At 39.7% G+C, this 15077-nt stretch overlaps 2 protein-coding genes across 21 annotated transcripts in view; one reads left to right on the top strand and one right to left on the bottom strand.

The window, feature by feature from the left end:
- Positions 1 to 13935, bottom strand: part of ATM (ATM serine/threonine kinase) — a 138941-nt gene extending 125006 nt beyond the window's left edge. For 2 of the 13 annotated variants that reach the window (XR_014814217.1, XM_084974015.1), the window contains exons 1-6: positions 13687 to 13935; positions 13242 to 13427; positions 9124 to 9225; positions 8928 to 9040; positions 6945 to 7090; positions 4261 to 4425 (exon numbers count right to left, since the gene is read on the bottom strand). Coding sequence is in view for 11 of the 13 variants with exons in the window: in XM_084974015.1 (XP_084830141.1) it covers positions 4261 to 4425; positions 6945 to 7090; positions 8928 to 9040; positions 9124 to 9195 (496 nt within the window). In the remaining 2 variants the exon portion in view is untranslated. 13 annotated transcript variants of the gene reach the window in all.
- A 240-nt stretch (positions 13936 to 14175) lies between these two features.
- The window catches only part of NPAT (nuclear protein, coactivator of histone transcription), a 65761-nt gene continuing 64859 nt past the window's right edge, over positions 14176 to 15077 (top strand). For all 8 annotated transcript variants that reach the window (XR_014815178.1, XR_014815177.1, XR_014815176.1 and 5 more), the window contains exon 1: positions 14176 to 14317. Coding sequence is in view for 3 of the 8 variants with exons in the window: in XM_084975948.1 (XP_084832074.1) it covers positions 14281 to 14317 (37 nt within the window). In the remaining 5 variants the exon portion in view is untranslated. The remainder of the gene's footprint in view (positions 14318 to 15077) is intronic.

The raw sequence follows: 15077 nt of genomic DNA, 5'->3' as shown, positions 1-15077 counted from the left end.
GGAGTAGAGTCCTAACTTCTTAAAAAAAAAGCTTCAGCGCATGCCTCCAGATGAATTAATTTCCTCAATCAATTCAACAATAAAAGGCCAGAACAGATGGCAAAATAACATGATGCTAAAAAAGAGCTTCTGGAGTTAAAATAAAACCGCAAATGACACAGAAACAAGACACAGCCCTGTGCGGCTCCAGGGTGCAAGAGCCTTTCTGTGTCCCCCATTTCTTGTTCTTAGGAAATGGGCCTCATTCAGCTTCTATGACCTTCCCTGAGTTCCTAGGGACAGGCTCAGACAGTTGCAGATCAGGGAAAAGAAGGGTCGCAAAGACAAGGGAGGAAGAAGTCAAGGACAGCTTAGAGTCCTTCCTTCCTGACTTAACTGCACCCTAAACACAATCACCTGAAAGCTAAAGATTAAGCATTCTAAGCACCATTGCCTGAGGGTTAAATATTATTAGCACATGATGTTTTTCAGGAACTTTCCTAGTTTATTCTAATCTCTGATCAATATGCCCTTTTCACAAGTACTACTATTCTAGGCAATAAACCAGAAGACCACCAGCATGATCATACAGTGATCTCCTGACTCCAGGTTTGATGATTAAGATTTCCCCAAAGAAAGAAAAGCATATATTCACCTTCAACCCTGATTCTTAGCCAGAAACCTGTTTTTCTCCTTTTAACTATAAAACTTCCCGCAATCCTTCCCGGGGGGGGGGGGGGGGGGGGCAGTCTTTAAGGCTTCAGCCTGCTGTGACCCTCCTTTACCTGGCAAAGCAATAAAGCTACATTTTTTCTACTTCACCCAAAACTCTGTCTCTGCATTTTGACTCGGCACCGGCAGACAGAGGCCAAATTCTGGCAACAACGTCATTAAACGTAGATTTTACACTTGGTATTTTACAGACAATTATGTCATCTGCAAATATGAACACTTGTATTTCTTCCTTTCCAATCTGTTTGCCTATTATTTCCTTTCTTGCCTAATAGCCCTAGCTAGGACCTCCGGTACAATATTGAATGGGAATGGCGAGATCCAAAACCCTTGTCTTGTCCTCAATTTTTTTAATGAAAAGTTTTAAATTACAAATTCAATTTCTTTAATAGTTATAGAAGTATATAGATTATCTATTCCATACTAACTTTTGATAGTGTGTCGTTTTAAGGAATGGGTACATTTATTTTCAGTTGTCAGATTTATGTGTAGAATTATGCTTTTCTACAGATATATGCCCAGGAGTAGGATGGCTGGGTCATATTATAGTTCTATATTTGGTTTTCAGTGGAACCTCCATACCATTCTCCATAGTGGCTGTCCCAATTTACATTCCCACCAACAGTGTAGGAGGGTTCCTTTTTCTCCACACCCTCTCCAGCATTTGTTGTTTGTAGACTTTTTTTTTCATTTTTTAAAGTTTTATTGAAGGATAGTTGATTTATGATGTTATGAAAATGTGTGCAAACCATACATATGATAAGGGATTAATATTGAGAATATATAAAAAACTTCTAGAATCCAATGACAAAAAACCTAAAAAAAACTAGGAAAAAATTTGAATATACATTTTTCCAAAGATGATCTGCAATGGTCAGTAAGCATATGAAAAGTTCAACATTACCAGTTATTAGAAAAATGCAAATCAAAATCATGATACCACTTCACACACATTTATATTAGGATGGCTATTATCAAAGAAAAGTGCTGGTAAGGATGTAGAGAAATTGGGATACTTGTGCATTACTGATAAATAAGTAACATGGTGTAGCCCTTGTGGAAAATAGTGTAGTGGGTACTCAGAAAATGGAAGTTCATGTTTAATGGGTTCATGTTTCAGTTTGGGAAGATGAAAAAAGTTCTGGAAATGAGTGGTGATAATTGCACAACAACACGAATATACTTAAATGCCACTGAATTGTATGCTTAAAAATGGTTAAAAATGGTTATTTTATGTTATCTACATCTTACCATTTAAAAAAAAGAATCATCCTGAGGTTCTAGCCAGTCTAGGGCAGAAAAAAGAAATATGCCACATAGTTCAGAAACAAAGTAACCAAAAAATACTCTACTAATTGCAGATGGCATGCCTGTCTAAATAGAAAATTCCACAGAATCTACAAAAGAGCTCCTGGATCTAATAAGTGATTTTAGCAAGGTCCCAGATCAATACACAAAAATCAAGTGTTTATCTGTATAATACCATTAAACAACATGGGAAAAAAAATTTTTTTAAAGAGAGTAAAATTCACAAACCACTACAGTATAAATCTAACAAAAATATACAAAATATATATGCTGTTAATTGTAAAACACTGATTTCTTTCAATCAAAAAAGAAAATAAATGGAGAAATACATCATGTTCATTAATTGGAAGTGTCTTCTTAATGAAGTCTACTCTTCCTAAATTGTTCAACAGGTTTAATGCAACCCCAATAAAATCCCTGCAGGGTTTCTGTACAAGTCAACAAGCTGATTCCAATATTTATATGGAAATGGTGGCTCAGACTTAGGCCATCTTCTTATCTCACTGTAAACTCTCTCTTAGAGTTCTCATTGTGACTGAGTGGGTTAAGAACCTGACACAGCATCCTTGAGGATTTGGGTTCGATCCCTAGTCTCACTCAGAAGGTTAAGGATCTGGACTTACCGCAAGCTGTGGCATAGATCACAGATGCAGCTTGGATCTGGCATTGCTGTGGCCGTGGTGAAGGTCAGCAGCTGCAACTCTGATTCAACCCCTAGCCCAGGAATTTCCATGTGCCATGGGTGCGACCCTAAAAAGAAAAAAAAAAACAAACCAAAACACTCTCTCCCTAGAAAATCTCATCCATAACCAGGGCTTCAGCATCACCTCTACAAAATACATTTTGAATGTAAACTTCACTTCTTGAGCAGAGTCTTCACTAGAGAAGTAAGTTTCAGAAAAGTGAACTAACTAGAAAAATAATTTAACAAAAAGGCTGATTATTAGAAGTGATGATAGTTTATAAAAATAAAGACGGAGTTCCCGTCGTGGCGCAGTGGTTAACGAATCGACTAGGAACCATGAGGTTGCGGGTTCGGTCCCTGCCCTTGCTCAGTGGGTTAACGATCCGGCGTTGCCGTGAGCTGTGGTGTAGGTTGCAGATGCGGCTCGGATCCTGCGTTGCTGTGCCTCTGGCGTAGGCCAGTGGCTACAGCTCCGATTCAACCCCTAGCCTGGGAAACTCCATATGCCGCGGGAGCGGCCCAAGAAATAGCAACAACAACAACAAAAGACAAAAAGACAAAAAGACAAAAAAAAATTAAAAAATAAAAATAAAAATAAAGAGGATTTCATAGACTATGCCAGATCACGGAATCACAGTTGACTAGAGGAAAAACTGCCTTTGTTTCAGTGAGACCCAAGGTTACAAGTAATCACCTAAAATAAATATCCTCAGAGTTCCCATTGCAGCGCAGCAAATATGAATCCAGCTGGTAGTCATTAAGATGCAGGTTCAGTCCCTGGCCTTGCTCAGTGAGTCAGGGATCTGGCGTTGCCATGAACTGTGGTGTAGGACACAGATGCGGTTCAGATCCCATGGTGCTGTGTGGCTGTGGTGTAGGCCGGTAGCTGTGGCTCTGATTTGACCCCTAGCGTGGGGAACTTCCATATGCTGCAGGTGCAGCCCTAAAAAGCAAAAAAATAAAAATAAATAAAATGTACGAATATCCTAAATATTTAGGATGAACCATTTTTGGTGACAAATGTGCCAATGTATCCTAGATATCAACACCCTATTCTCCAAAGGCTGACACAAGGCTTACTGAGGGTCATGTTTGGGACCCAGTCTCCTTTCTGTTCAGAGCAACAGCAAAGGCTCCAGAAACGAAACCAATCCAAGAGGCAAGAAGGCCTTTATTCATACGGGAACAGCAGAACATTATGCAGAACACTGATTAGGTCATGGTCAATGCACTCAAATAAATCCATGGCATTCTAATGTTTGATTCCTTGTTTTTTTCTGTCATTGGGCTGTCAAGTCTCTGAGGACAGAGATGGTATCTTCCAATTCTGTAATTTCAGTTCTGATAGCTGGCACCTAATACATTATTAGTTATAATAATTTAGGAGGTACAAAGTACATGAAAACTAAGCATCAGATTCTATAATCATTTAATTTTACTAAGATACTGTTAAACTGTGAGGTCATTTGGCAGCTATAAATAGACTCTTGACAGCTCTTTTGGTAAAATTTCATTTCACAAGGGAAAAGTCAAAAACAACAAAATCCAAAACATACCTCGCCACTGTTGCTGAGATATTTCACACCAGTATTTCCTCACTGAAAGAATGTCCTTCAGCAATATATTGCTATAATCAGCTCCATAAATGGGATTGTTAGATGAATCTCTCACTGTATCCATGATATAATTCAAGAGTTCTTGACATTTTAGCCTAGGTGCTCCTATTTAAACATAAAACAAACAAAAAGATATAAACCTTAAGAAAAATATGCTAAGGACACTAGGAATGGCAATTATATAAATAATTCCATTTGGGAAATTACTATTAACTAATCTCGTTCTTATAGAACAAGCATTAGGAAACTATGGCCCAGGGACAAAATTCAGCCAACGACCTGTTTTTGGAAGTGAAGTTTCACTGGAGCATAGACCAATAAAACTTTATTTATTTAAATATTGCATACGGCACTTTCATGGTAAAATGACAAAGTTGAGTAGTTGAGACAGGTACTACATAGCCTGCAAAGTTAAAAATATTTACTATCCAAAAAACAAGAACAACAACAAAAATTCACTATTTGGTCCCTTCCCAAAAAGTGTGTCAATCCCATAGAATTCTATAGCAAAAACAATCATTCATTACATACTTAATAATTCACAATTTCTGGCATTAGACCTAAAATAACCCAAATTTTCTAGGTATTTTTTAATAAAAAACTGAATTTATTAGAAATAGGATCATAAGGAGAATACCATTTACTTTGAAAAGCAAAATTATTTTTAAGTTCTATAACAGCATTTATAGCATATAAGTATCTAAGTCTGTAATTTTTACTTTTATTCCTTTATTAGAGGTCCTGAAAATTCAGCATTAATGATCACATTCTTGAAGGTAACAAGGTACATTTAAAAATTAACTGTTGCAATAAATCACAGGTGAGATTTATCATACTTCAATATTAACAACCTTAAAATTGCACATAAATTTTTTGTTGTAAGCTATGAATTATAGGCCAGCAGCTGTAGCTCCAACTGGATCCGTAGCCTGGGAACCTCCATATGCCATGAGTGCGCCCCTAAAAGGGGACAAAAAGACAAAAAAAAAAAAAAAAAAACTACCATGAGATACCACCTCACACCAGTCAGAATGGCCAGCATTAATAAGTCGACAAATAACAAATGCTGGAGGGGGTGTGGAGAAAAGGGAACCCTCCTGCACTATTGGTGGGAATGTAAGTCGGTACAACCACTATGGAGATCGGTATGGAGATACCTCAGAAATCTACCCAGAGAACTACCATATGACCCAGCAATCCCAGTCTTGGGCATATATCTGGACAAAATTTTCCTTAAAAAATACACATGCACCTGCATGTTCATTGCAGCTCTATTCACAATAGCCAAGACTTGGAAACAACCCAAATATCCATTGATAGATGACTGGATTAGGAAGATGTGGTATACATATACAATGGAATACTATTCAGCCATAAAAAAGAACAAAACAATGCCATTTGCAGCAACATGGATGGAACTAGAAACTCTCATACTGAGTGCAGTCAGTCAGAAAGAGAAAGACAAATACCATATGATATCACATATCTGGAATCTAATATAAGGCACAAATGAACCTTTCCACAGAAAAGAAAATCATGGACTTGGAGAATAGACTTGTGGTTGCCAAGGAGGGGGAAGGAATGGGGTGGTTGGGGAGCTTGGGTTAATAGATACAAACTATTGCATTTGGAATGGATTAGCAATGAGATCCTGCTGTGTAGCACTGGGAACTACGTCTAGTCACTTATGATGGAGCATGATAATGTGAGAAAATAGAATGTTTACATTTATGTGTAACTGGGTCACCATGCTATACAGTAGAAAAAAAAAATTGTGGAGTTCCCCTCGTGGCTCAGTGGTTATAGAATCGGACTAGGAACCATGAGGTTGAGGCTTCGCTCCCTGGTCTTGCTCAGTGAGTTAAGGATCCGGCGTTGCTGTGAACTATGGTGTAGGTTGCAGACGGGGCTCGGATCCCACGTTGCTGTGGCTCTGGTGTAGGCCGGTGGCTACAGCTCAGATTCAACCCCTAGCCTGGGAATCTCCATATGCCGTGGGAATGGCTCAAGAAAAGGCAAAAAGACCCAAAAAAAAAAAATTATTGGGGAAATAACTATTTAAAAAAAAAAAAAAAGAAAGAAAGAAAGAAAACGACTCAAAGGAGTCCCCACTATGACACAATGGGTTAAGGAAATGACTGCAGTGGCTCAGGTCACTGGGGAGGTGCCTGTTCGATCCCTGGCCCAAGACGGTGGGTTAAAGCATCCAGTCTTGCCACAAATGTGGCTCAGGTCACAGCTACAGCTTAGATTTAATCCCTGAAACAGGGAACTTCCACATGTCGCAGGTGGGGCCATTAAAAAAAAAAAAAAAAAAAAAAAACTACTCAACGATAGAAAAGAAACTCTCAAAAGGTACCTTTAATCATTAAGGCTGCCTGAGTGCCAGGGACATATAGGTAGGATCTAAGAAGAACAGGTGTACCTGAAATAATATTTTTTAATCCTTTCAACACTGAGATTCTATAATTCCATGCTTGAATACATTACTCAAATATTTGAATCTACAGTATTAAAAATCATTATTTCTACTAGAAATTAGAGTTAGCACTCAAGTTTTATCTCCCATATTCAGGCCAAACTCATGTAACAATAACCTAATAAACCAAGTAAACACCACTTACTTTTATTTGCACATTTGATGAAGTATTTGACCAAGCTACTGATTTCTTGCATCTTTTTCTGCCTGGTGGCTTGTGTTGAGGCTGATACATTTTGTTTTGCTGTTCTTAGACATTCCGTTTCTTTCTGAATATATTTCTGTAAAAATCTTCAAGAACATGACATGGAATTTCCAAAACTCATTATATGCTTAAATTATCACGATTTATAAAATTATATGATTATATAACAAAAAGTGCTTCATGCCATCATTAAGAGCATCTTTTAAACCACACTGCTTCAATGAATGTACCAGATAAACAATGCAATTACATTTCTCTTTTAAGCCCTAACCTCTCGAACCAATTTAGAGTCTGGTCTACAAAGCTCTTAATCCGTAACCACCACGGTTTCTATTGTTTTAGTGCTTGCTTTCTCATTTTATCATTAAAAGCCTGCCATGCAATTACTGGCTCTCAATTCTTTCTCACCTCTTGCTGGTATTCTATATAAGGTCTTACCTCTTTCCTAGGCAGCTGGTAATGTTCTAGCCTTTAAATGAATCTAGAAGATATTCATTAGTTGAGGGTGCCAAGTATATATTTGGCCTACTTGATCAACTTATGCAAAAGAGTATTCATCTTTAGATACTAACTGTATTTGTGCTATCTGAAATAAACTAAGCAACTGGAGAAGAAATTGCATGCAACTTCTACCCAGTACCAAATAAGAGCTAACAAATACGCAACATGCAACAGTCTACCCAGTACCAAATAAGAGCTAACAAATAAAACAGATTATCTGTTCTGAACACTCAAAACAAGTTAAATACTCGTATTTCCCCTTGATTGAAAGTATTCTTTCAAGTTTCTCAGTATTCTATATTAGAATATTTTATTCATCTCTCCTAAGTCTTACGACCTACTTCTAGTTATAAATGGATTCTATAGTTGAAAATTACATCTTAATGTAAAAAGTATCAATTGTTTGCCATTTCAGATCTGCAATGAGTTGTGTCTTTCCAGTGCCTGAGTTTTGTGCTTTTAACTGCATTCATAAAGAATTATCATAAAATTCCTTTTTACTTTTTTATTATAGCTTAACATAGGGCAGTTACCAAGAGCAATATTTAAAGATGTCAAAGTAAAAATAAAAGACTTACTACAACTTCTCTAATTTTAAGTCTTATGAATAAACTGATAGAAAAGAAACACTCTCTAATCTTAAATGAGGTCTAAGATAGTTTATTAAACAAATGGTTCACAAATTATAACTTTTTTATATAAAATTCCATTAAAAATTATGTTTCAGGAGTTCCTGTTGTGGCTCAGTGGGTTAAGAACCCAACATGGTGTCCATGAAGATGTGGGCTCCATTCCTGGCCTCACTCAGTGGGTTAAGGATAACAGTGTTCCCACAAGCTGCAGCATAGACTGCAGATGCGGCTTGGATCCAGTGTTGCTATGGCTGTGGTGTAGGCCGACAGCTATAACTCCAATCTGACCACGGCACAGGAACGTCTGCATGCCACAGGTACAGAAAAAAAAAAAAAAAAAAAAAAAAAAAAAAATTGGAGTTTCCATTGTAGCTCAGCAGATTATGAACTTGACTAGTATCTGTGACAATTCAGGTTTGATCCCTGGCCTTGCTCAATGGGTTAAGGATCCAGTGTTGCTGTGAGCTGTGGTATAGATCACAGATGAGGCTTGGATCCTACGTTGCAGTGGCTGTGGTGTATACCAGCAACTGCAGCTCCAACTGGACCCCAAGCCTGGGAACTTCCATATGCCACAGGTGCGACCCTAAAAAAAAAAAAGCAAAAAAAAAAAATATATATATATATCGTTGTTTCAGATAAATATTAAATATCAATTTCATGTGCAAAGGACAATAATATACATGGAACAAAGATAAATTACACCTACAGACAAAAAAAAATAATATTATAATAGAAATTAAAAAGTGAAAGAAAAAATAAGGACAATAAAAAAATTAAAATGGAATACCTAAAAGCAGCATCCCAATTCAAATATTTCCCCTGTTTAGAATCTGAATGCTGATCTAAATGCTGAACAGTTTCAGGATCTTGAATCAGGTGCCTAAAGTTCTCAACTGCCTTCTGAAAATGAAAAAAGAACAAAATAATGGGTTACCAATCACACACTTATTTCAAGGAACGATTAAGTTTAAGTAATTTAGTACCCTTCGTTCTGTAGCTCTATCATGTTCTAGTTGACGGCAGCAAATAAGGAGATCATTAAGTGCTAGACTCATGGTTCAGAAGTTCAGAAAACGCATTGTTGTCTATAAAAAAAAAAAATGTAAATTATTTCAGGCTATGGTAATGATATATAGTTAGACCTAACTGTATAATTAAAAGGCATACTGTAATACACAATGATTTTTCTTACTATGCCCTGATTGAAATGAGATTTTCTTAGAATATAAAACAAAGCTTTAACACACAAATGTGCATTGACTGTGTAGCAGCATAAAAATAAGAAATTTATAATTTACTTCATTGTTCTGAGACCTCTTCTAAAGAACATCACATTTAAAATGAAATATAAAGGATGAATAGAGAACGGACAGGCAAAAAATAAGGAAAAGAGGATTTAAGGATTTAACATTGCCTGAATGAACTATTTAAAAGCACCCTTTCTTATATGTAGTGACTAGTCATTTTGCTGAGCCAAAAGCTTAATATACAGCTTATACTTTGGAACTAATATGTAGGTTATCAGCACTAGTAAGCCTTGGGAGTTCCCATTGTAGCTTAACAGAAGTAAATGTGACTAGCATCCATGAAAACGCAGGTTCAATCCCAGGCCTCATTCAGTGGTTTAAGGATCCGGTGTTGCCGTGAGCTGTGGTGTAGGTCGTAGACTCAGCTCAGATCCTACATTGCTGTGGCTGTGGTGTACCAGCAGCTACAGCTCTGATTTGATTCTTAGCCTGGGAATCTCCATATGCCTTGTGTGCAGCCTAAAAAGACAAAAAACAAAAACAAAAAAAAACAGTAAGACCTATCACTTAAAACTCAACTGGCCTTATGATTCTTATTTAATACATAAAAATAGAAGCAAAATGATATAACTCTTACAAAAGGATATGAAGGAAATTTATAAGCCATATTGATTCCCCTTACAAATGGCAAAGGTCAACTCTATTTTACTCTGCCTTAATGCCACTGCAGTAGCTCTCCTCGTTTGTAAGTTTTTTGATATAATCAAATCTTCGTTTGATAACCTAAACTTTCAAGGAAAACATTTTGCTGGAGTATTTGAGTCTTTTGACAAAAAAGCTTTATTTTTGTTACTATAAGTATTTACAAAGAAAAATGTACATATTCATGTCTATTATGTCTACATCACATAATTATCTCAAGAGGAAAGGGGTGGGCACAGTCCTTTTCCCATCCATACACATAAATTCTACATAATCTTTCAAGATCAAGTATGTTTCTATGCTCCTGCTTAATCTCAGGAATCTTAAAATTGAGAGGAACTAAGAGACCATGTCCAATCTTTCCTACAAAGGAAGAAATTTCTCTTACAGACTATTGCCCTTTCTTTAAACACTCTCAGAACAAACTAATAAGACTACCTATTTTATTGGCAGACAGCTCTAATCCTCTGCTCTGTTTATTTTCATAAATTATTCTGATGCCTTTATCCTTATTTTAACCTCCTTTACTGTGCTGTAGAATACAGGCTGTTATTTACTTGACAGCCTTTTTCATTTGATTATATACCTCTTGAAGGCAAGGGCTGTTATTTTTATTTTTCCATTCCTTACAATTTTATCTAGGACTCTTGTCCCTTCTTGCTCAATCTTTGTTTAATGCCATCTTGAGGGAAAAGGAAAATAAAGTTAGGATTCTAACCAATAAAAATATCTTAGCAATAGCCAAAGAATGATAAATGCAAGCACTTTTACTCCTAAATATGCTAATTGTAATTGAAAATAATGCATGTTTTTGAAACATGTTGCAATTCCAAGAAGTGGTAGCCCTAAACTTTTTTCTTTAAGCTGTGGAGTCTCTGAACTTTCCCCCCATTCACATCTCAGATTGATTACTTTCAAGAAAACAGAAGAGCTGAGTATTATCTATATAAACAAGAGATGTTCATTAACTGATACACACAACGACTTTTACTGGGAAACTACGGTGTTCCAAGTACTGTGTTAGAGGTAGCTAGACATATAATGAACTAAATAGACACAAACCCTACTCTCCTGGAGTTATAATTAGTGGGAGAGAGTGACAATAAAAAGTGCACTTATAAATCAATGCCTAATGCCAAATTGTGATATATGTCTCATAGGAAGAAAATATATAATATCAATGGATAGCAAAGTTCCCACTGTGACTTAGTGGTAATGAACCCAACCAGTATCCATGAGGATGTGGGTTCGATCTCTGGCATTGATCAGTGGGTTAATAATTCAGCATTGCCATGAACTGTGGAGTGGGTCACAGACACGACTTGGATGCCCCATTGCTGTGGCTGTGGTGTAGGCCAGCAGCTGCAGCTCTGATTCAACCCCTAGTCTGGGAACTTCCATATGCCACAGATGAGGCCCTGAAAAGACAAATGAAATAAAATACCAATGTAGAGGATCATTTTTTATAACCTATTAAGGAACACATATTACAGGGGGTTAAAAGATCTGAATAAACTGGTGCCAGGCACAGAAAGAGCGAGAGAACCAACATCTTAGAGGAGAAACACAGCCAGCGAGCTCTAAAATGGAAAACTGCAATGTTGGAGGAAATGAAAGACAACTAAAGGAACAAGACAGTAGTTAGCTAGAGTAAGACAGTAGTTAGCTAGAGTAAGAGTATCATCAGGTAAAATTGAATTCAATTAATACATTAATCCAATTAATACATCTAGGCTCCACTTCCAAGATGCAAGTGGTATAACACATATTTCCTAAGTAACACCCTCTGAATTGGCAAATCCATTGTTCCTTTTCAGATCTCAACCAAAATGATCCCTTTGCAGAATTTGACAATGATGCTTATACCATATCTTTCTGGATCTAATTCTGCCCTTAGCACGCCATCTTTTTTTGGGGAGCCGTGCCTGTGGCATGTGGAAGTTCCCAGGCCAGAGATCAAACCTAAGCCACAGTGGCAATACAGCCACTGCAGTGACAATGCCAGATCCTTAACCCGCTGCAGCACAAAAGACCACCATGCCATTTTTTTCTAATGCTAAGAGTGTGGGCTTTGTAGTCAGACTGCACTAGTTCATACCCTGGTCCTGCACTTACAAACTATGTAACTTGGGCAGTTAGCTAATCTCTCTTTTTTTTTTTTTTTTGTCTTTTTAGGGCCACATCCACGGCATATGGAGGTTCCCAGGCTAGGGGTCTAATCGGAGCTATTGCTGCCAGCCTAGGCCAGAGCCACAGCAATGCAGGATCCAAGCTGCATCTGCAACCTACACCACAGCCCACAGCAATGCTGGATCCTTAACTCACTGAGCAAGGCCAGGGATCAAATCCACAACTCCATGGTTCCTAGCCTGATTCATTTCCGCTGTGCCACGACAGGAACTCCAATTAGCTAATCTCTCTAAACCTCAGTTTTCTCAATGATAAAATGAAAAACCACATTAGAATTGAACTAGAACTTCAAAGTTACTTTAAAGATTGATGTACATGTTTAACACACTGCCTGGGACATAGCAAATGCTCAATAAATATCAGCAATTATCATTATTCCCTTCTTTTCTGTTTCGCATCTCTTTTAATGGTTCTTTTTCCACCCACACCTGAAAGAATATCCTTGTCTCCTTGCTTCTCAATTTTCTCCCAGTTAAGACCATATCCCAGTAAGAGCATATGTTCAACATGTTGAAAATGCCCAAATGTACTTCATTACATGCAGGACCTCTCTCTTCTCCTTTTTTTCCATTTTTTAAAGTTTTATGGAAGGACAGTTGATTCACATGTTGTGGTAACTTCTGCTGTACTGCAAAGTGATTCAGTTATACATGTACACACATCCATTCTCTTTCCATTTCTTTTCCAACATAGATTACCACAGAATACCGGGTAATGTTCTCTGTGAGGCTCTCCCTAGAGCTTCAGGAACCTTCCACACGTTATGCCTTCATATGCATTTACCCTTCTGTCTGTAAGGCTCCCACCTCCCTCCAGGGCAGTTTAACACTGAAATCTCACTGCAAACTGAAACTGATTCTCCCAGGCCGTTTCCACAGAACTTCATTCACTCCTCTTCCATCACAATGTTCTTCTATCACATTATCACTCTGAATTGTAACAGTCTTTTTACTTCTCTGTACCTGGTAAAAAACAGCAAACACTCTTGAGTGGTCACACAGGATAGGATGATGACGAGATAGATGGTACAGCGAGATCACACAGCCAGCTGACAGAACCCCAACTCCGGGAGTGTGATTCCAGAGCCCAAGCTCTTAACCACGAAACTTCAGTTTAAGCCTCAACGAATCACTCGTTGACTTAAACTACTAATTATGACAGGGGAGAAAAAGATGATTAGTTAAGCCATCTAGTTAATTTCTGGGCACAGAGGCAGGGGACGCACAGGAAGGTTCAAGGCTAAGTCCACCAGAGGCACGAAAAGAGAGCTGGAGAAAGCAATGAGTACCAGAGTCCCGTCAAGATGAGGTGGGGAGAGGAGTAAAGGGGCGCATATGGGGGCTGGGACAGAGCGGCCCGGAGGCATCTTAATTCCCCAACGCAGACGCCACTACACGGCTTACGCACCAAGACGGCTGGACTGGACAACCAAGTGGAATCCCTGGTGGCGGCGTAGCCGCAGACCAAATCCCCGCTCCACTCCCAGCAGCAGCCCGAGCCACCTGTCCACGCACTGATCCCGCTTCCGACCAAACTCAGCGTGGCCACGCAGCGTGCGTCCCGGGCGGAAGCGGTAGAGGTGCGGAGCGTTCGGGTACGGTCCGCCCACGCGCGCCGGACACCAAACACTCTCCCAAAACACCGGGCTCGGAAGGGAACGCGCCTGCGCACTGTCTGCCAATGGCATGCGACCCTGCAGCCACGCTCTCCCTGCGGCTTGGTCTCCAACGCTCGCGCCCCGCCTCCTCGCCCCCTTGACCCCACCCGCCAAACGTGAGCACGGAAATGACGTCAGTGCCAGGGAGAACGGAGGCGGGTTTCATTTCGGCGCCTTTCTTTCTCCCGCGGAAGCGATTGGCTGGCGTGGAGCAAAAGAGGCGGGACAAATTGCAGCGGGGTTCAGTGCCGCCACCGGGACCGGGAGATGCGGCGCAGGAGCCGTCGCTGTTGGCTTTTACCTGAGTCTCGTCTCTCACTGCGGGTACTCCTGCGGCTTGGATCATGCTGCTACCCTCGGACGTAGCCCGGCTGGTATTGGGTAAGCGTTGACGCGGTAGAGAGGGAGACCGGACCGGGCTGAGCTGGACGGAAGGACCCTCGGGGCCAAAGGTTTCCCCAGGGAGGGAAGCTCTGGGGCTTTGCCTCCCCGTCTCCGAGTTCAGGCTGGCGGTGGTTCTTCAGCCGGGGGCTCGGGCGGTTCGGGCTTTGTGTGTGGACACTCCTCTCCTTCGAGGTTGCGTGATGAGGAGAGGCTGAAGGAAGCCCGGAGTGGAACACCTGAAGCCGGGATTGGAGGGAAAGTCAGGCCTACACTTAATTAGGACCCTGCCGGGAAGCTGCTACGTGATGCACCGACGGCTTCACCTTGGCACACTGCACTTTGTCAGAATTGGGACCAAAGTAGGAAAGAGAGGGACTTCCCCCAGCCCCCTCCCCCCAGCTTTGTAGAAAGACATTCCTGACGCCCTTCTCGTAACTCGCCCTTAGAACTGCGAATTTGGGACGAATGGGTGATCTTCCTTCCTTATCCCGTCCCTCCGCAAGAAGTCGTCCAGTGTAGAGGTTTGAAACGCTAATTGCATACTTTCTGACGGCAGCAGCTCGGGTTCTTTTAATTAACAAGAATTTTCACAGGGGAAATGCCTTCCATTTGAACATTTCTAGTCCTAGTTAGTTTTTCCTCATTTTGAAAACAGTTTAGTTCCACGGCCAGTTGTCAGGGTACATTGTATGGGAAACGGGTTTTGTTATTTGTCGTCTGAAAGAATAGAGGATTGTACTGCTAGGAATGAAAGCCA

The sequence above is a fragment of the Sus scrofa genome, chromosome 9, assembly GCF_054392235.1.
Source record: "Sus scrofa isolate SSC_HxYL_T2T_F1_AM1 chromosome 9, Sscrofa_HxYL_maternal_Yorkshire_Landrace_v2.0, whole genome shotgun sequence".
NCBI lineage: Eukaryota > Metazoa > Chordata > Mammalia > Artiodactyla > Suidae > Sus > Sus scrofa.
The sequence above is the reverse complement of the archived record's forward strand: the minus strand, read 5'-3'. Positions and strand labels throughout refer to the sequence as shown.